At 43.1% G+C, this 21,353-nt stretch overlaps 1 protein-coding gene and 1 long non-coding RNA gene across 27 annotated transcripts in view; one reads left to right on the plus strand and one right to left on the minus strand.

The window, feature by feature from the left end:
* DST (dystonin) overlaps window positions 1–21,353 on the plus strand; it is a 419,024-nt gene that overhangs the window by 86,882 nt on the left and 310,789 nt on the right. For 18 of the 26 annotated variants that reach the window (XM_045573100.1, XM_045573106.1, XM_045573103.1 and 15 more), the window contains exon 4: window positions 1,691–1,898. In XM_045573100.1, the coding sequence (XP_045429056.1) occupies window positions 1,691–1,898 (208 nt within the window). Of the gene's footprint in view, window positions 1–1,382; window positions 1,533–1,690; window positions 1,899–8,455; window positions 8,699–21,353 lie in introns of those variants that run through there. The other 8 variants (XM_045573111.1, XM_036415464.2, XM_036415465.2 and 5 more) reach the window with 4 other exon arrangements.
* Window positions 1,672–8,240, minus strand: LOC118706178. Its single transcript, XR_004983925.2, has 3 exons — window positions 7,775–8,240; window positions 6,626–6,671; window positions 1,672–1,817 (listed from the first exon to the last, which is right to left on the minus strand). It is a non-coding gene; the product is annotated as an uncharacterized LOC118706178 (long non-coding RNA).

Here is a 21,353-nt window from a genome sequence, read left to right on the forward strand (position 1 = left end):
GATTGCTTTTTCAAGAGAGAGTATAGGTAAAGATAAATCTTAGATGCTTTATTTTGCGGGAAATGTAGCCTACTTTTAAAATGATGCTATTGCTGAAACTGGTTTGGCTCAGTAGATAGAGTGTCAGCCTGCGGACTGAAAGGTCCCAGGTTCAATTCTGGTCAGGGGCATGTACCTTGGTTGCTAGCACATCCCAGTAGGAGGTGTGCAAGAGGCAGCTGATCGATGTTTCTCTCTCATCAATGTTTCTAACTCTATCACTCTCTTTTCCTCTCTGTAAAAAAATCTATAAAATATATTTAAAAAAATTAAAAATAAAGATGGTATTGACCACGTGCAGCATCGTGTCTGAATCGGGTCAATGATCCTGATTCTCTTGTAGTTTACTTCACATGCCTTCGGTGAGTGCTTTGGGTTGTGGCTCACCCAGCCTGTTTTCGCTGTGGCGGACCCTGCCTTTGTGAGCAGCTCCATGTTTTGGCTCACACTGGATTATGCCTCACCGATGTATGCCCATAACTTGCCATCTTAGGTATCTAAAATGCCAGGAGCATTTTGGGAATTCGAATTATACCCGTTTGGGCCTCTTCGCCAGGAGCTTCAGCAAAGTGAAATTCTACATGGGAACGTGAAGATTTCCCATCATAGTTTGCTTTATTTATCGAGTTCACAGCCCAGATGGCCAGCATCCTTGTTTTGATTGCAAGCTCTCTAAATAATCACCAACGTACATAACCCACAAAAGAAAGGAAGGAATGACACTGAGTGCCTCCTCTCCGCACAGAAGGCAGAGCCCCTTTACCGAGGGGATGAGTCCCTCAGGTTGCTCCCGCTCCATGAAGAGAGGGCGAACCTTCGGCGGAGTGCTGCGGTAAAAGCATCATGTGTCCCTGGCCCCACCGTGTGATGACCGGGAGCCGGGAAGAGCTGTTTCCTGTCACCGCGCTGCCTCATTCCCATTTACGTGATCGGCAGCTGTTCCTCTGCTAGAAGTTTAAAGGATCCCAAGGACTCAGATGTTTGTTTATGGGAGCTGCCTCGGGCTTCTGCAAACAGGCTTTTGTGCTGCTCTCCCAGTCTTAAGAAAAGGCTCTTCTCAGAGCCGCCCTTCCCCCCTCCCTGCTCTTGTCTGGTAACCTGCTTCCCTTCAGGGAAGAAAACCCAATCAAGGGCTCCGGGGCTCCAAACCGGCCAGAAAGGAGGCGCCAGCAGTGGGGCGACCTGAGACGGAAAGGAGTCGGGGGGGACGCCACATCCTGCGTTTGTGCTTTTGTTTTTGAAACTTCGAGTTAGTTGCCCTTAATGAATTAACCAGCAGCCTAGTCATGGAAAATGTTTCTCCCGTCCTGCTGGGGGAGCCAGATACTGTAGCTTTGCACCAGGAAGGCTGTTGATTCGGGCTTCATTGTTGGGCCGGTCACTGGGGAGCTGGTGGCCAGACCGCAGGCCACACACACTTCTGTGCAAACCTTCCGTGTGCTGGGCCGGCCCGGTATTATCCGCGCGGCCGGAGCGGTGGCCGGCAGGAGATGGTGAGCCTCGGCGTTCATGTCTTGTCTGTGTGTCTCCTCGGATGCAGGATGCTGGGCTCAGCGTGGGGGCAGCGGGGAGGGGGTTGCTGATCCGGGAGCGTGTGTGAGTGCTTTGTGGTTAATGCTTTTTTTCCCCCCCTCTGTGTCATCCTCCCCAGAGTTCCGGGAACGCGTCCTACCGCTGCTCGATGTCTTCCTCTGCGGATTTTTCCGATGAGGATGATTTCAGCCAGAAATCTGGCTCCGCATCTCCAGCTCCTGGGGACACGTTACCCTGGAATTTGCCTAAACATGAGAGATCGAAGAGGAAGATCCAAGGGGGCTCGGTGCTGGACCCCGCCGAGCGGGCCGTGCTTAGGATAGCAGGTAAGGAAGGGATGGAGCCCGGAGGAGAGTTGCGGAAATTCACCCACCAGCTCCAGGGAGGGTGGTGGAGTGGGGGTGGTGAGGGTGGGAGGGTGCTCAGTACATCAGCTGTGTATCTGGGAGCTGATGAACTGGGCACAGATTTGTGCTCGAGGTGGTGGAGGGAGGTGACCATATTTACTTTATGCCCCGATTTATCGGTAGAGCGATTTGCCCTGCCTGCGGCTGGTGACTAAGCTGTTTGGCCCAGCCTTCTGGCTGGATGAATCGATAACCTTCGAAATGCAAGGAGCTGTTTACACACATCTGCGTTAAACTTTCCTGTTTACATGCAGTAGCCACCGTGGCAGCCTCAGAGTACAGTACGAGCTCCAGCAATCACTCGTGTGTTTGCTGGAAGCTGTGAGAGCCTTCATTTTCCTCTTTGCCCGGGAGCACTGAGCGATGCTGATTTCACCGGGGTAGGGTCCTGGTGTTTGGTACCCAGGATGCAGAGGGCATTCCGGCAACTCAGATGCCATTTCTTTCTTTCTTTTTGTTAGTGTAGCATCCCTGTGAGCACCCTGTAGGAGCTCCGGAGGGTTTAGCCGTCACGCGTTCCTGATTAATTAATACATGGGAGGTGCCAGTGTTTCTGTGCTGTTAACCGGTGTTCCCTTGCACTGGCCGTCAAAGTCCAACCAGAAGTGATGGCTCATCTTACCTAGTTTGAAAGCTGAGAGCGCCTTGGAAATCCATCCTCCCACCTGCAGGGCCCGTGGTGTGTGTGTGTGTGTGTGTGTGTGTGTGTGTGTGTGTGTGTATGTGTTCTGTGCATGAAAGTTGCTTCCTCGCGTGGTTGCCCCTCCCTTCCTTCAATATATATTTTTTCCTCTCGGAAATGGTTATGGGTATGTTCATGGGGCTCTCTTGCAAAGGCCAAAGGCTCCATGTTTCTCCAAATTGGCTTCTGCACCCAGCAGGTCAGCCCCCCTTTCCTCCCCATCTCCTACTCTCAGCTCTGGGCCCCCTCCCACCCAGTTTGCTTTGCTTCCTTCTATAATGCAAAGTTGGTATTTTATCTTCCTCTGAGGGGGGCTGTGAGGGGCTAGCCAGGACCGCAGCCTCCTTGGCAACTGAGAGTCTCCCGAGAGCCCTCCCCCTCCCTCCCCCCAGTGGGATTTTTTTCTGATTACAGGGAAAAACAAACAGCGCCCAGCCAGCCAGCCATTCTCTGTTCTGGGTTTCTGGGGCAACAGCCTGAGCTTCTTCTGGCTTCCCTTGTGAGGTGCTGGCTGGTCTCACCCAGGGTTTTGGAGTAGAGCAAGGGGAGGAGGAGGCGGGATGGAGGTCAGAGGGACTGTTTGAGAGCAGGGAGAGTGAGCAGGGGTGGTGGCTTGGGGAGTTGGGGCAGACCTGGCTCTCAGTGTCCGTCTGGAGTACCCAAAAGTGTTTAGTCATGGAGGCCTGACTTCTTGCCCTGTTGAGACACCCCCGGCCTGCCCTCCAGCGGGACTGAGGCACCGGGAGGGGCAGTGCTGGTGACAGATGTCTGGCTCAGCAGAAAGGGAAGACTAGAAAGGTGGATGGGAGCGAAGTTGTTGGGGTTTTGTGCAGAGCCGAAGTTGTTGGGGCTTTGTGCAGAGTCTGGCTGTCGGAATGGGAGGCCTGTATTCCGTATGTTTTTATGGAAGGTAAAAGGTGGCTTCTGGCTCTCCAAACTGGCTTCTGCATCCAGCAGGTCAGTCCCCCTTTCCTCCCCATCTCCCACCACCTGATGGTGGTGGCAGAGGTGGATATTTTGATTTAGGTAGTGAAGGAAGGGGGTTTGAAAGAATAACAGAGCAGGTGTGTGTCTGGAGAATGAGAGTATGTAAACTGAGGGGGATGACCGGCAGAAAGCCAAGGGGAGCTGGTGGGAGTAACTTGAAATGTTCACGCAAAGTGCGGAAGAACTCGGGATGTCATGGACAAGCAGACGCTGATGCTGATGCTAGCAGACTGTAGACTCCCTGAGGGCAGGGGCCATGTCTGACTTTTTTTTTTTTTTGTAAAATCTTCATTGAGTGATTTGTGGGATAGCCACGAAGTCAGTTGTAGTTGCTGCACGCGAAACCTCAAAGTGACATACTTTTAAGGCTATATTAATTGGCAACAGAATGCAACAAAATTAAACAACGAACAGAACAAGCAGCCCTAGTACGGAAGTGTACTACTTTGTTTAAAATAAATATTGGTAAAATGCTGTTTGTGCTGAAACTGGTTTGGCTCAGTGGATAGACCGTCAGCCTGAAGGGTCCCGGGTTTGATTCCTGTCAAGGGCATGTACCTTGGTTGTGGGCACATCCCCTGTAGGGGGTGTGCAGGAGGCATCTGATTGATGTTTCTCTCTCATCAATGTTTCTAGCTCTCTATCCCTCTCCTTTCCTCTCTGTAAAAAATTAATAAGATATAAAAAAATGCAGTTTGCTACACAAGTCATAATCAATAATCATACATGGAACATAGACTTGGGGGCCAGTTCACAAATATCTGTGGCTAAAATATGAAATTCAGATGTATTAAGTGTGAAATTTGCCACTGATCACCCAGTGTGAGGATCAGGGAACAGGCCTTCTGAGGGAATTTGGTCCTGAGGATAGTCTGCAAACATACTGTTAATATGTCCGGAGTGGGAAGAGATTAACCAATGTGCTTATATGTGTATATGCATAGCCCACGGACAGACAATAGCGCAGGGAATGCCTGGGGAGGGGAAGAAAGTGGGGTGGAAAGGGTGAGTGTGCCGGGAGGCGACATCTCTAATACTTTCAATAATAAAGATGAAAAAAATAGATTTTTGATTTCTAATTTTATTAGACATTTTCTTTCTCTGCCTAAAGCTCACCTTATCTCTGAAATTCATCCCTAGTAAGAGATGGGGTGAGGCTCTGACATGTATGAGGATGTCCATAGTGTTCATTACTTAGTAGTAAAGGATTTAAAAGTTCAATATTTTTTGTTTTTTAAGGGCATAACAATAGAATTGAATATGAAAATGTTTAGAGCCAAAAAAAGACCAGATGATCTGTGGAATGCCTTCATGCACTCACATTTTATATATATTTATTGAGCCTCTGGAATAAAATGAAGAAAAACACACAGCTCCGCCTTTAAAGAAGTCATAGTCCAGTATGATAAATGGATGTGCTGGTAGTAAACATGGTGTGAGAGATGAGGTGTAATGGCTGTAAGGACCCGATAGGAAGAGAACCCAGAGGTGAGTCTAATTAACTTGGACAGGGAAGGGCAGGCATGGGGCTCCCTGGAAGGTTTCTGAGGGGGAGGCGCCACTGGAGGCGAGATTTAAAGAGCCCGATGGAATGAGGGAGAGAGGGAAAGCCATTTCCGAGGGCTGGGAACTGCAGGGACAAAAGTAGGGAGGATGTGTCGCTAAAGCACGGGGTTTGGGAAAGCAGAAACTGGGAAGGTGCTTGCGTGCGATACTGAGGAGATTGGACTATTTATACTTAAGTGGTGGGGAACAGCTGAAAGGTTTTTAACCCGTGCAGTGACATCATATGGTTTACATTTCAGAGAGTCTTATTGGTGATGGTGTCATATGTTGGCGGACACTTTATATTTTTTAAAAGTGCTTTTGCATTTATTATATTTTCTTCATTTTAAAGTCGTAGAGTGTAATGTATGCCTCTCCTATCTCTTAGAGGGGTCCATGTGAGAATAAGCTAGAAGAATGTAAGGAAAAACCCATTGTATAATGCTTTTTACATAAAAAACAGTACAGATAGGCTGTTCTTAGCTACAGGATAGCTTAAATTGAATTTTTCAGTCTTCCAGTGCCTATGAGGGTACATGGTTTATCACTGACAATGTTACATTAAAATGCAGATTTTTTTTTTCCTTTTTGATCTCATGTGAGTTCTCTGAAGTTGGAGGATGGTAAGCAGAGTCAGGTAAGCTCATCTGGCCAGGAAGTGGTAGAGCTAGGATCTGGATTCAGGCAGGCTTGACTCCAGAGGCCCTGCTGTGCTTCTCTAAGGAATACACTATTATCATCAGCAGTCTGTCCCAATATTGCCAATTCCAGGAATGCACGGGGCAAAGGCTGTTTTTGCAGACAACCCTAAATGCTGCTTCTGTTCATTTTGATGGCTCCTTAAATGGACATTTAAAATCATTTAAGTGTGTGCTGATGATATTCATAAAACTGGGTTCCACTAAGCATCAGTCTCTGATGAAAACTCAGACTATGCCCTCAATGACCTTAGTCATTGTGATGGAGACAAGGCAGTTTTGAGAATCTACCTCTGTACATATGGAATGACTGTAAATGGTCTGTAGATGAAATGACTCTTAGGAATCTAATTGCTAACCCTCTCGTTTCCAGAAGGTGTGCCATATAATACATGTTTGTTACTTCAGGAACTAATGTTCACAAAAACACCTATGTTTTCAAACACCTTGCGTTGGAAAGAAAACTCTAGTGATCCTAAAGGCTTAGTGGGACATGGGATCAAACTCAGATTATAAGCTAGTGTTCAGAATAGAAAAGAGAGATGTGGTCTTGCTTGGTTTGGAATAGGCCAATTGCTGAAGAGCATAAAACTTCCCAATGCAAACTTTTTTTTTCCTCAAGAGTACAGAATAGAAAAAAGAGATGTGGTCTTGCTTTGTTTGGAATAGGCCAATTGCTGAGGAGAATAAAACTTCCCAATGCAAACTTTTTTTTTTCTTTCAAGAGTACTCACCTACTTCTAAGAGTTAATGGAAGGAAAATGGTCCAGATTCACAACACTGAAAAAAGGAAAGAAAAACTTTCACCGAGGATAAAGAGTTAGTACATATGAAAGGAAGACACAAGGAGACAAGATGTGGGCTAGAGGTGGAGTTGTCCTAAGACAGATGGTGAAGCCTGGCTTGTGTGGCTCCGTGGTGGAGCATCCATCTATGAACCCGGAGGTCACAGGTTGATTCCAGTCTCAGAGCACATGCCCAGGCTGCCGGCTCTAGCCTTCGTAGGCGGCTTGCAGGAGGCAGCGGATCCGTGATGATCTCATCATTGACGTTTCTATCTCTCTCCCCCCTCTCCCTTCACATACCTCAGATGCTGAACAATGAGCTAGTTTATCCAATGATGATAATAATAACTGACACTTATAAAGCTATTTAAATACGGCAACTTCAGGAGGTAGGCACTGTTATCCCCATGCTACTGATGAAGAGAGGCTCAGCGAGGGCAACTCGCCTGTATCAGAGTTATTCCGGAGCCAGGATCCCCTCCAGAGCAGCCTGACTGCATGGATAATCTGAAATAGATCCACTTACTTACACGCCTGGGTACCAACTGGCTCCCCTTCAACTCACCCACGTTAGCGTCTGATACAAATGAATGGTTCCCATTTTTACTCGAGTTCAGCGCTCACAGTACTGTGGGGAAGGCCTGCTGGTGGAGAGGAGGAGGGAGGGGACCAAGTAAGCCTGGGGAGTGAGCTGTAAACTGCTGGGCTGTGGCCGTCGGGGTGGCAGCTCCGCCGGCCGGCTCTGGGGGGCGGAAGGGAGGGGCCGCGGGGCGGGGCGGCCGGGCGCGCAGGCGCACACGCCGGCTGTCAGGCCCTGATGCGCGGGGCCACCTGCAGAGGCCGCCTGCTCCGCCCCGCACTGTGCCCCGGGCCTGGACCCCCGTGCCCTTCCCGCTCTGCGCTGCCCCGGAGTGACCCGAGTCCCTAACCCCGAGTCCTTCACGTGCCATAAGCAGGATTGCACACATGCATGTCCCTCCCCCCTCCTCCCCGCCACCCACCCCTTCCCACGGAGGAGGACAGTGGCCAGCTCCCCCGCACGCAGGGGGCTGCACCCAGCGCTGGCTGCGAGCTGCGGCTTTGCTGCTTCCCAGGCACCTGTTGTGGGTCCCAAATAGAAACCTCGCCCTTGGGGATCCGGGGCGGCCGGCCAGTGTCCGGGGGTGGGCGGGCTTGGCCGCGCGGTGCAGCCAGGAGAGGGGGGTCCGGGGCGCGCGGCTCAGCCTCGCAGGGAGGGGCCGCCGGCGCCGGGCCGGAGCCCAGCCAGCCGGGGTGCTGACCTGCGGGCTCGCCCTCCTCCCTCCCTCCCTCTCCACTCCGCCCGCCCTCCCTCCCTCCCTCTCTCCCGGGCGAGTGTCTGCGGCGCGGCGGCCGGGAAATGCCGCAGATGCGCCGCGCAGCATCCCGGGCGGAGGCAGCGCGCCTGTCCCCCCGCACGGCCGCCGCCGGCTCGGTGGGGCCCGGAGCGGGCGCCTAGCGCGGCCAGGGCGGCGGCCGCGGCAGCTCCGAGGGTCCCGGCGCCTCCGCCCCAGCCCGTCCCCACCCGCCCGCCCGTCCCCGCCGAGCTCCGGGCTCCTCGCCGCGCCGGTCGTGGCGTGGCGCTGTGGTCACCGCCCCGAGCTCGCCGCCGGGATTTGCTGCTGCCGCTGCCGCTGCCGCTGCCGCTGCTGCTGCTAAAACCCCAGAGCGGCGCCGGCTCCCGGGCGCGGGCGGCCCTGCAGCGCGGCCAGCCCGGGGCCTGGGCGTCTCCCCGGCCGCCCACCCCCTCGCCCCCGGCTCCGCGTCTCCGGCTGGATCGGCGCTCGCCCTCCCCGCTGCTGGCCGCTCCTTCCGCTTCTCCTCCCGTTCTTGCTGACTAAGACCCTGTCCTGTCCCGGCGCCGAGGGGGCGAGGAAGGGAGCCGGCCGGTCATCGCTCCCATCAACTTGGGCATGGCGGGGTACCTCTCCCCGGCCGCTTACCTGTACGTGGAGGAGCAGGAGTACCTCCAGGCCTACGAGGATGTCCTGGAGAGGTACAAAGGTATGTGGTTCTCTCCCCCCCACCCTCCCTAGCTGGGGCTGCAGGGCTGGACACAGACCAGACCAGCGGGGTAAAACCGTTACCTTGGCTTAACCAGAGCCGCCGCTGTGTGGTCACAAGGAAACAGGTGTCTGGATCCAATCTGGGGAATGAGCCCTTGGGTCCTTTTGGGTGCGATTCGGTGCCCCCCATGCTGGGAGGGTGGTCGGGTGGGCGACGGGTCCGGAGACACCCTTGGGGGGGGGGTATGGAGTGTATGTGTGGGAGGGGTTTCGTTTCCAAGAAGCACATTGCGTGTTTTTTTTTTTTTTTTTCTTTTCTTTCTTTTTCTTTTCTCCCTTGTAAAGGCTCTTAGCACTAGGCATAATCATACTTCTCCCTGGGAGGGTGGATCCCGATTAATTCTCCATGGGATGACCAAGGCATTGCTGCCCTCGCTTGGCACAGGGTATTGGTTAGCCTATTGAAAAGGTTCTGGGATTCTTAAATGGGCTATTTCGCCGCCGAGAGCATTACCAAGTCGTTTTTCCCCCCAAAATGACCCTATTTGACAAAAGTTTATGGATTGAAACTATATATATATATATATATATATATATATATATATATATATATAATAACATTTAAATTTACAAGTCTCACTGACTAAAGTCTTACCGCATCACACGGTCAAATAATGTTTATGATCCATATGGATATATAATATATATATAATATATATCCATATGGATCATAATATGGATATATATATATTATAATATATATATATATTATAATATATATATATATATATATATATATTATATATCCATATGGATCATAAACATTATTTGACCGTGTGATGCGGTAAGACTTTAGTCAGTGAGACTTGTAAATTTAAATGTAAAGGAGTGTATTTTGAGATGTTATTCTGTCTTATCCTTTGTGTTTGGGAAATTCTATGTCAAACTGGTAAATACTGATATTTCTAGTATTGAGTTTACATTGACTTTATGGCGAAATATAGCATTAGACAAAATGCACCTTCGCATCTTAAAGGGCCTTTTTGTCTCAGGAAGTTATTTTACAGTGTGTACAAAGGATCTCTTACGGTGGCTCCTAAAACTCTCTACACCCAGAGGTGGGTCACAGAGTCTTCATGTGTTAATAGTGAATAGTAGCAGCCTGTTTCAAAGATTGGGTTCAAATGATTTTGCATTTTGAATCTTTGCTTTGGTTTAAGATACCCAGTTTCTATAAATTGAATGGGGTCTTTACGGTTAAAACGCACATATTCATAGTTTTCTATTAGTTGGACATAGAAATATAAAATCCTGAATTTAGTATTTAAATTCCAGATCTCCAAAAAGCTCAAAACTCACCCACAAATGTGTTTTTATCTCTTTCAAAAACATGTTTTATTACTGACATGCTTTTAATCCATGTAGAATTTTGTAAACAGTACAGTCAGAACTCCTTTGTGCCAACACCCTTTTGTGTATGTATAATGCTGCCACTGAGCAAGTGCAGCGATGGTTTAGGCCAGTGGTCGGCAAACTTATTAGTCAACAGAGCCAAATATCAACAATACAACGATTGAAATTTCTTTTGAGAACCAAATTTTTTAAACTTAAACTTCTTCTAACGCCACTTCTTCAAAATAGAGTCACCCAGGCCATGGTATTTTGTGGAAGAGCCACACTCAAGGGGCTAAAGAGTCGCATGTGGCTCGCGAGCTGTGGTTTGCTGACCACTGGTAGGCTAAAGCACGTTTGTAGAATTTGTGCATGTACATATGTGCACATGTAATATGCTCATGGCTATATCTGTCCATGTAAAAATAAAATTCTTAACCGGCTATCTCCAGAACTTTACAAATTATAAATATCAGTATAGACTACTACTGTATTTTCCTGTGTATAAGACGACTTTTGAACTGAAAAAAAAGTCAACGGAAGCCAGGACCGGTTTGGCTCAATGGATAGAGCATCGGCTTGGGGACTGAAGGGTCCCGGGTTTGATTCCAGTCAAGGGCATGTACTGTACCTTGGTTGCGGGCATATCCCCAATAGGGGGTGTGCAAGAGGCAGCTGATCGATGACTCTCTCTCATCGATGTTTCTAGCTCTCTATCTCTCTCCCTTTCTCTCTGTATAAAAATCAATAAAAATATATTAAAAAAAAAGAAAAAAAAGAAAAGAAAAAAAAGTCAACGGAAAATCAGGGGCAAAAGACCAAAATTGCACAAAAATTACCTGCAGATCTTGACAGCAAAGTAAGTCTTTTCTTTGAAGTGGGGGGTAGTCTTATACAGCGAATATAGACCTAAACCTATGTTTCAACTGTAAAAATTAGGGGGTCGTCTTATACGCCGGAAAAATACATATAATTATATGTATATTTATTGAAGATATACACCTGTGCTCTTTAAAGTCAGAAAGACAAAGTCTGAAAGTCCTAAAGGGTATACATTTTTTACTTTTTAAAAATATTTTATTGATTTTCCACAGAGAGGAAGGGAGAGGGATAGAGAACTACAATAGAAACGTCGATGAGAGAGAAACATCAACCAGCTGCCTCCTGCACACCTCCTACCGGGGATGCGCCCGCAACGAAGGTACATGCCCTTGACTGGAATCAAACCTGGGACCTTGCAGTCCACAGGCCAATGCTCTATCCACTGAGCCAAACTGGTTCGGCCATTTTTTACTTTGAAAGAAATTATAGTTGGATGAGTTTTTTTGTCCCATCAAGTTTTACATCAGTGACACATGGGTGATTTCAGGTAACTTTGGAAAGGAATGTAACTCAAGTGCTGATTTGACTTGTCCAGAGGAAGCAGACATTACTTAAAAGCTTTTCTTCATTTGCTTTTAGAAGTAAAAGGAAATGAAAGATGTATAGGCCATTACAGTTCTCACTACACTGCATTTTAATTTTATCCTAATGATCAGTATTGCACATAATCAGGTCCTTTTCCAAACATATACTGCAAAATTTTGCTGAAAAAAGGGGCAGTGCTTACTTTCATCTTCTTTGTGGCTTTCAAATCAATTTGTTTTCGGCTTTACAGATGTTCTATATTTCATTTATGTTGGAAAAGAAAGTAAGAGTACTGGCCAGTGTATTACATGAAAAACTGGAGACCTGGAAAACTCATTGTTTCCTGATGTTTTGAAGCCGGTTATGATTTCCCATCAGTGTCCAATACGATGACTTCACTACAAGGCTTATTATCCTGATGACTTGCTATGGGGGCTGATCTAATCAGAAAAGAATGGCAGGCTTTGAACAGGGAGTGTCAGTTCACTAAACTTTCAAAGTACAGTTGCTCATTTTCTGAAATCATGCATAGTTCAAAACATGTTACATTCCCACTTGAACTTAAGAGGGGTTATTTTGATTTTTGTTTCTGGCAAAGTTTCTTGGTTACAGAATGAGTTTGCATTGAGCTAGAATATAATATTATCAGGTTGCCTTGTTATCATATGCCCAGCTGTTGAATAGTGCTAAGTAATAGAGCCAGCTGGAACCAATTCAAAATCTGTCTGTAGTCAGAAACGTAGAATTATAATAATCTATAGTGTTAGCATTTAGGAGTATTAGATTCAGATTGAGAATTTTGTTAGACTTAGTCCTCAGATGGCCTTGGAAGGACTTCAAACCCAGCTCTCTGTAGAAAAACAAGAATAGGGGCAAGTGAGGCCTAAGTATTTATGGTGTGGCCTATTCTGGTATCTTGCTTTGGTCCTTCTGAGTGAAAATAGGCAACTGTTCGCCGAATTAGAATAACACAGAAAGAGCTATTTGCTACAGAGAGGCATAGTGTTCTGATTCATATTCTAATCCTTTAACTTACAAAATAAGTTCACAACTATAATGTTCAGGGATCTGATTAAAAAAAATCACATTGCTGATACCACAGTCAGGGTGAATAAAAGCATTTATTTATGCATAACACCTTTACAATTATTATTTATGCTAGAAATATCCATATTAATAGCTTTCTTTCATATCTGTAGTAAATTACCCAGTCTATTTGTCATAAAATAATTTTTTTTTGGTAAATTAGCATGAAAGAGACAATGTTTTTTTGTCAGTGTAAGTAAACTAACTTACATGCTGCTATTATAATGAACTATTATATATTGTTATTAAAATCAATTAGCTGTCACTTTAATCTGTGGAATTCTGTGCTTTGAGTCTGCCATTAGAAGATTTTTATATTCTCACCATATTGTTACTTTTAAAAATATATGTGAAGATGAGATCATTAATGTGAACCCAATAAATTTTATCCAATATATTTTAGACTTATTTAAAAAGCTAAATGACTTTGGTCCAGAACAATGGATGTTTTCCTCTTGACCTGGAAATTAGTTGTCCTCAGACAATTGTAAAAAGTGTTTCATTATTATTCTCTATGAAAGCCGGATGGCAGATCTGTTACTTGTTTATACTATCACTAAAAACCCACTTCGATTATTTAGAAAAAAATCAAAATTTTCTGTTTTTCACAAAACTTTTGAGGAATTCCTTTAGTCCCTTCTGCCAATAGGGCAATCTAATTCTGCTTATGTTCATGATGTCAACAGGAATTGAGAGCCACTCCAGCTGTAGTTTTCATTTTCAATTCAGTTTCATGGCCTTGACTCTAGGCCATAAATCATTACTATGATTCGTACTTCCCCATGATATCCACTGTTTTAGGATAAGATTGTTACAATTTTTGAAAATAATAGTGTCACATTATTGATATTTGTGCTTCAAACACCAAGATCTTGATCTTTTAAGAAAACTTGTATAAAAGTTTATAGTGCTCCTGATTCAAATTCCCTAGGCCAGTGGTCGGCAAACTCATTAGTCAACAGAGCCAAATATCAATAGTACAACGATTGAAATTTCTTTTGAGAGCCAAATTTTTTAAACTTAAACTTCTTCTAACGCCATTTCTTCAAAATAGACTCGCCCAGGCCGTGGTATTTTGTGGAAGAGCCACATTCAAGGGGCCAAAGAGCTGCATGTGGCTCGCGAGTTGGAAGTTGGAGTACAGTAATCCTCTCTTATCTACCGGGGATACATTTCAAGAACCCTGTGGATACCCAAAGCCATGGGTAGTATTGAACCCTGTACACTGTTTTTTTTTCGTTTTTCCCCCCCACATCCATAGTAGACTTTATGGTTTCTCTTTGGCATGCCAAATACTGTACATTGCATCATTACTCTTGTGCTTTGGGCTACAGTTGATCTGATAATCAAGGTGGCTGCTAGGTGACTAACAGGCGGGCCGTATTTACAGAGAGGAAAAACGAGGATTCACATCCTGCACAGGATAGAGCGCGACAGGAGAGATTTCATTCCACTACTTAGAAGGGCGAAAACTTGTGAATTGTTCATTTCTGGAACTTTCCCTTTCATATTTTTGGACTGTGGTTGACCTCAGGTAACTGAAGCAATGGAAAGTAAAACCATGGATATTGGGGAAGTAATATATAAAGGTCTCCAGGAATTACCCTCCCCCTCCCCCAGCAATCAGATATACAGTTTAGCTCAGAGGTTTTCCGTTGGTTTCCAGGATTCGTCAAAAACTTGATTTCCAATTTCATCTGCTCATGCTCTGCTCATGGCTTAGTGGCCAGTTGTGTAATACGTGAACTTTAACTGTGTTGTTTTATGACCGTGTTATAGTGTAGCTGCTTGAACCGATGTTAGTCTGGGCTTTTTCTTTTCTTTAAAAAAATGCAATAGGCTTCATTTGGTGATAAGTGTTACTGAAGATTTTGTTTGGCTGTAAGGGAAAAACAGATGATGATGCTTAACCAACTGGATATTTGCTTTTTCTCAGGTGCTGAGAGGCCCAGGGTGGCAGGCCAGGGCTGGGGCATTTCTCTGTTTGCCAGGAGGACCCAGACTCCTGTATTTCTGCTTATGTGGGGGCTCTGTCATCACCAGAAGGCTGCTTCCCGCCCAGCCCTTTTGTCTTCATTCCCGATGCAAGGACAACAGTTGGTTCAGCCTCTTTTTTAAGGACCTTTTTGAGAAGCCCATTGAGCAACTTTCACTTGTATTTCTGTGGCCCAACTGTTCCAGGGGCCACTGCTCTCTGCAAGGCAGACTGGAAAATAGGGAGTTTTAGATTGGCCCCACATAAAGCCCTAAACACAATTGGAGTTCTGTTTGAAAGAATAAGGAAAGAATAGGTATTGGGTCTGGCACACTTAGGATAAAGTGTCTATCCTGAAATTGGAAACTTAAAGTTTGGATACATCACCATCCATAAAAAACGTATTTGACCTTGCAGACATTGGAGAGACCATCTGAGGGCTCCTTTGAAGTCTCTGAGGAGTTTCAAAGTGACACAGTTGAATGTTTTATAATGTTATTACAACACGGATTTGAAAAGTAATTTCTACCAGATAATCAGGATTTAAATGGGCCAAAGAACTTGTTCATTGCTTCACATTATAAGAAACATATATCCAGTTCAGGAGTGTAACTGATTATTAGGTATTTGTTAGTGAATTTAACTCTGAACCCCAAATACCACACTGATGCTCCTGTAGTTCCTTTTGTTCTGACTTAGCCTTATACCGTTATCTCAACTTTTATTTAGTCAGGGCCTTTTTAAAAAGCTTTATGCTACTTACAGCTTTTTTTTGGAGCAAATTGGAGAAGGTTTTCTGTCTCAATGATGACTTTCGGTAATAAACAACATGTAAGGAGCAGTGGTGAGAACGCTCTCTTGTCTAACTGCTGTTTTGCAGTCAGGCAAAGAAATGCTTGTTCCTACCTTTGGGCCATGTGTGCTCAGGGGTCTGGAGAATTTGACCAAATCATCTCCACGAAATTGCAGATTGTAAAAACCCCTGAAGCTGTAAAGGTGACAAAAGATGAAATATCTAGGCACAATCATATATTCCTTTCTGTTTTCATTCCCCAACTGAATATAAAAATGTATAAATGCAGTCAAGATGACCTGACCCTATAAGCCTAATGAAGGAGTTGAGTGAGAAGATCTGTAGTTGAGATCTTTAGAATTTAATATCAATTAAAAAGAAAGTCTTAGTTACATGGAATTCCTCTCTATAATGGCTGTCGAAAACTTCTGGGTCCATTTCTCAGCTCTTAATTCAGGGATCACATTCTACCAACTTCCAAAGAGAAATTCTAGGTTTTTATTTATTTATGTTTGGCCCACCCGTTAATGCAAATTTTTTATGTGCTGTTATTTCCCACCCTACTTTCATCTCTCTCAGAAGAAGAAGCAAATAATTCTGCCTGGGTTGGGTGTTGGGGAAAGCTTTGTACTCAGGGACAAATGAGATGTTACCCCGTAGGGAAGGTGAAGGTACCATTGAGGAAAACCAAGAGGAGAGACTGGCATGATTTCTTCATTTCATCAGCATAACCGCAGCGTCTATTTGTCTACTTGGCTAAAGTGCATGGCAAGTTTTAAAAATGGGAGTGGACAGAAGTTATTGGAAGATGCAAAAGGGTTAGGTTGGGTCAGATTGGACAGGACCTGAATGCCACACGCAAGACCAAGTTTGGGGTTTATTCTGTAGGTAGGGAGGGGAACCTTGATGTTTAGCAGAATATTGCTAACGGGATAGGTTTTAGAGAGATGACTTAGTAACACTGTGGAGGATTGAACAGAAGGGAGGATGCAGGAAGCAGGGAGACAGGTCTATAAAATTCTGGAGCTTGGGATGGAAGGCTAGATTTAAAAGAAACTTCAGAAATTGACAGCACAGTTGACTGGTTGGTTCTATAATGTGTGGACAGGAGGGATGCAGCAACCTCTGTGTTGAAGTTATATTTGAAAAAGCTTGGGTAAATTTCTTTTTAATTTGTAAAACAAAGTTCATTAGAAAGAATGTTTTTGAAACATGTGGAATAGTAGTCATTATTAGACCTTCTTTGGTAGTGAAATCAAGTGAATGCTGTGTTACTTGACCTTGGAAACACAGCAAATTGTGTGACCTACAAAAGTGGAATGCTTTATTGAATATGAGACTCCATAAGTAATACCTTATAAGTATTTTTTTAAAAAATTATTTATTGACTTCTTAGAGAGAGAGGGGAAAGAGGAAAAAAGATTGTTCCATTTATTTATGCATTCATTGGTTGGTCCTTGTATGTGCCCTGATTGGGGATCAAACCCACAACCTGGGCATTTTGGGATGATGCTCTAATCACCTGAACTACCTGGCCAGGGTTTACCTTATCAGTCTTCTTGCTGGGGATCCTCTGAGGATGATTTGTAGTGTATTACAGCAGTGAATCTGTTTTCTATAACCAAATAAAATCATTCAAATCCTTTTTAGACGTAACTATACAGCATAAAAAAACAACTCTAATAATATATTTCAACAATTTTTTATTTGGTTTTATTTGAGAATTCTCTTAAATTTTTTTTTCCACATAAATTTTAGCAGTTTTGTAGTTAGTTTGGTTAGTTTGTAGTTAGTCAGTGGTTATATGATCATTTAATATAAGTTCTAATCAATCCTTAAGTTTATCTGTTAAGCCCTTAATTTTTAAATTAAAATAGTAAAAATTATATCTACCATTTATATGCCTACCTGCTTATATACCAGGCATAGTGCTGAGTATTACAAATTAATGATATATATTTATACCTCTTATTCTTATACCTCTTTATCTTGGCTACAATTACTGCCATTGAACAATATGAAAATTGAGGCTTGGAGAAATTAGTTTTCCTTAAATAGTATAGCTATAAGTGGTAGCAATGGCATTTGAACATCAAGTGCATATTTTACATAAACTATATATTTTGGGTTCATTGCATTGACTGGGAATGTGGCAGAAATCGTTTTTATGAGAATTTTTTTTTACTAGAATTATAATTTTGATTACTAGAACTTTCTGAGATGTATTAAATGGGTGCATAAAATAAAAATTAATAGTTTCAACGTTCAAAGAGATTTATATCAGTTCAGATATTCAGATGCTGGGAACTTGAACTGTTGTATCTTAGTTGGATTATAAATTCTAATAAGCTATCCATGAAAGGAAAGTAAAATTTTAACCTCCAGTGTGTATAGAGGTTGGGGAGATCTTGAAAAGGGATTAAGTTTCCTAAATGTCACCAGTGAATGTGGCTGCTTTGATACATGCCTGAAATGTTTCCTGGAAAGAATCGGCAAAGGGAGTTGACAAAGTCCCGATTTTTCTCTGTTGGGTGGAAATATTTCCCAGTGACTCCTGGTATTAAAGACATTATACAATGATACGATTGTTCCAGTGAATTAAAAAATGCCTCTAATTCAGTGTTCCAGTTCTCCATGCCGGCCATGCCAGTGTGAGAATTTGTATTCTTGATTTTGGGGAGGAAGTAATATTACTTGGTGCCTATTGCATCTTACCTTTATTACGCCAGTGGGTTAGAGGTGGCAGGTGGCCTCACTGTCGCCCACACTGAGTTAATAAGGATAAAATAGTGCACATGAAGTATATTGAAAAGTAGAGATTATATAGACAGTCGATGAATGAGGTAGACCTACGAATTCAAATCCTCTGGTCCCTCCTAGGCCAGAAACCTACCTTTCTTTCTTTCTTTCTTTCTTTCTTTCTTTCTTTCTTTCTTTCTTTCTTTCTTTCTTTCTTTCTTTCTTTCTTTCTTCTTTTTTTTTTAATTACTACTTTTTAGAGCAATTATAGGTTTAGAAAGTTTAGGCAGAAAGTACAGAGTTCCTATATTACCCCCCCCCCCCCATATTTTCCCATTTTGATGTCTTGCATTGGAGTGGTGTGTTTGTTACGATTGATAAACAAAATATTGATAGATTATTACTAAGACCCATAGTTTGCATCAGGGTTCACTGTGTGTGCAGTTCAAGATTTGGTAAATGCATGTCATGTGTCTATTATCACAGTAATTTCACTGCCTCCCAATTCCTCTGTGTTCTACCTATTCCTCCCTACCCGAATCTCTGGCAACTAAGGATCTCTTCATTGTCTCCATAGTTTGCCTTTCCCAGAATGTCGTAGTGGGAATCATACAGTATGTAGCCTTTTCAGATTGGCTTTTTTTTTCACTTAGTAATAAGCATTGAAGGTTCGTCCATGTTTTTTCATTTCTTCTTGTTGTTGAATATTTCATTGTCTCGATGTACCACAGTTTTTTTATACACACATTCACCGATTGAAGGACATCTTGATGCTTTCGATTTTTGTCAGCTATGAATAAAGCTGATACACACATTTGTGTGCAGGTTTTTGTGTGGACATAAGTTTCCAACTCATTTGGATAAATATGTAAGATATGACTGCTGGGTCATATGGAGAGTTGTGATTATCTTGTAATAAACTGCTGAACTATCTTTCAAAATGGCTGTACCATTTTTTAATTTCCACTAGCAATGAATAAGAGTTTCTCTCCTCTCCCCACCTCCCCACCCTCATCCTCACTAGCATTTGGGTTTGTCCATGTTTTGGATTTTAGCCATTCTGATAGGTGTGTAGTAGTACTGAATTATTTCGCAAATTTCTAATATATAATGTGGAATGTCTTTTCATATGCTTATTTGCCCAATCTGTATATCTCCTTTAGATGTCCAGATCTTTTGCTCACTTTTTAAAAATATATTTTTTAATTGATTTTAGAAAGAGATGAAGGGAGAGGGAGAGAGAAAGAGAGAAACATCAATGTGTGAGAGAGAAACATCAATCACTCCCTCCTGCATGCCCCTTAATGGGGATCGAGCCAGCAACCTGGGCATGTGCCCTGACCTGGAATCGAACTAGTGACTTTTCCATGCATGGGGCAAGGCTCAACCAACTGAATCACATAGCCAGGGCTTTTGTCCACTTTTTAATTGGGCTTTTTTTTGTTGTTGTTGTTGAGTTTAAGATTTTTCACGTATTTTATATATATTTTATATATCTTAATCAGATATGCATTTTGCAAATGTTGGTAACCTTTTATACCATTACCTCCTTTCGACATGTTTAAACCATTGCATATTATAGATATTATTTAAATAAATGAGGCCCCGATTATTTCCTTTCATATAATCATATTGCTCTTTTGTACCTTTTTATGTGGGGTATTCACAATGTATATTGTACATACTTCGTAGAATTGCATGTGGCGACTCAGAGTTCAGCAATCTGACAGTTTGCTTTAGCGTATCTACATACGCTGCTGTAATCAGGTGTCCAGTTGCCTGGCAGCTATGATGCTTTGTAACACTTGATTCTAAAATTAGTTGAACTGTTCTATTTTAAGGATAGACTGAAATTAGTAGTCTGTGTCCTGCAAAACATATGAAAGTTAAACTCTTAGGATACTGCATTACTTCTTTTAAGATATAATCAGAGATAGGATTAGATAGAAAGTAGTTTGTTTCAATTTTTTAGGAAGTTTTTGTTATGTGAGTATAGTACTGCATGTATATAAGAATTAGGAACACAAAGTTTTCCTATTGCCCTATAGAGTTTTAAGACATTGCTTTTACGGAAATGATCATGTTTGAGTTTTAAAACCACATGGCTTAAGAGGTGGAACAAGATTACCTGAATTTTTTAAAGAATATTTTTAGAAGAGTTATAGCCCATAAATATTTATGAATGCTGGAACACTGTTGACTAACATTTGCAAAAGGTTACTAACATTTGCAATCATTTAAGCAAATGATTAAAAGAGTATTTGGTTCACTTTGTGATTTTTGTGGAAGCTTTATCTACATAACAAACTACTGAATATTGAAAATTCTTAGTAAATAAAAAGCTGAGTGATGAAATTCAAAGTTTAATTTTGAATGTAGTGTGAATTTTATTTAAGTGAGGGCTCACAGTTATGAAGGCATTTGCAATGTTATTTGAATGGTCCTTCAAGCAATCTCAGAAGCTATAACAATTTAGTTACTAGAGATAATTTGTGCTCTTCATACTTCTTTGGAAAATTTTGTAGGGTCTATAGATGTATTGAAAAATTGTAAGTTACAGAAAGCAAAATGCAAGGAAACTTTACTTTTCTAGTGGAAAAACAGAGATATATTTACTCTCCATTCTTTTGCATTTAGTAAACTGCAGAGAAATTTAAATTTGTGTTTCAGTAGAATCAAAATGATAAAATAAACAGGAGGAAGCACTTCTGTAATTAGCACTTTGAAACATTTCAGCAGCATTGTTCCTAAACTCACATTTCTCATATTTTCAGTCAGAGTTAATTGTTTACATACACATTTCCCTCAGCCTCCATCACATTTTATACTCAATATTTCCCTAGAAAATCAGGGAAGAGATAAAGCACTTGGGGCCAGGAGAAATGGATCATCACCAAACTGGGTTATGTGGTTTAGTTCTAAGTAGCTACCCGTGTTTCCCCGAAAATAAGACATCCTCCGAAAATAAGACCTAGCGCATGGAAAGATAAGACATCCCCTGAAAATAAGACCTAGCGCAACTTTGGGGAAAAAAATTAATATAAGACACTGTCTTATTTTCGGGGAAACAGGGTATTGATCCTATACTTTAACAATGTGCAAAGGCACTAGGGTCTACGGATGGAAGGGGAACACGGCTATAGGACTGCAGCCTCCCAAAAAGCATAATTGGTGAGGAAGTTGGACCAGTTGCACTTACAAGTGATTGGTGCCAAAGAGGAGTAACCTGAGCAGCCAAGAGTTTCACAAGCAGGGTTGGCA

Source organism: Pipistrellus kuhlii, unplaced genomic scaffold (genome assembly GCF_014108245.1).
Source record: "Pipistrellus kuhlii isolate mPipKuh1 unplaced genomic scaffold, mPipKuh1.p scaffold_m20_p_5, whole genome shotgun sequence".
NCBI lineage: Eukaryota > Metazoa > Chordata > Mammalia > Chiroptera > Vespertilionidae > Pipistrellus > Pipistrellus kuhlii.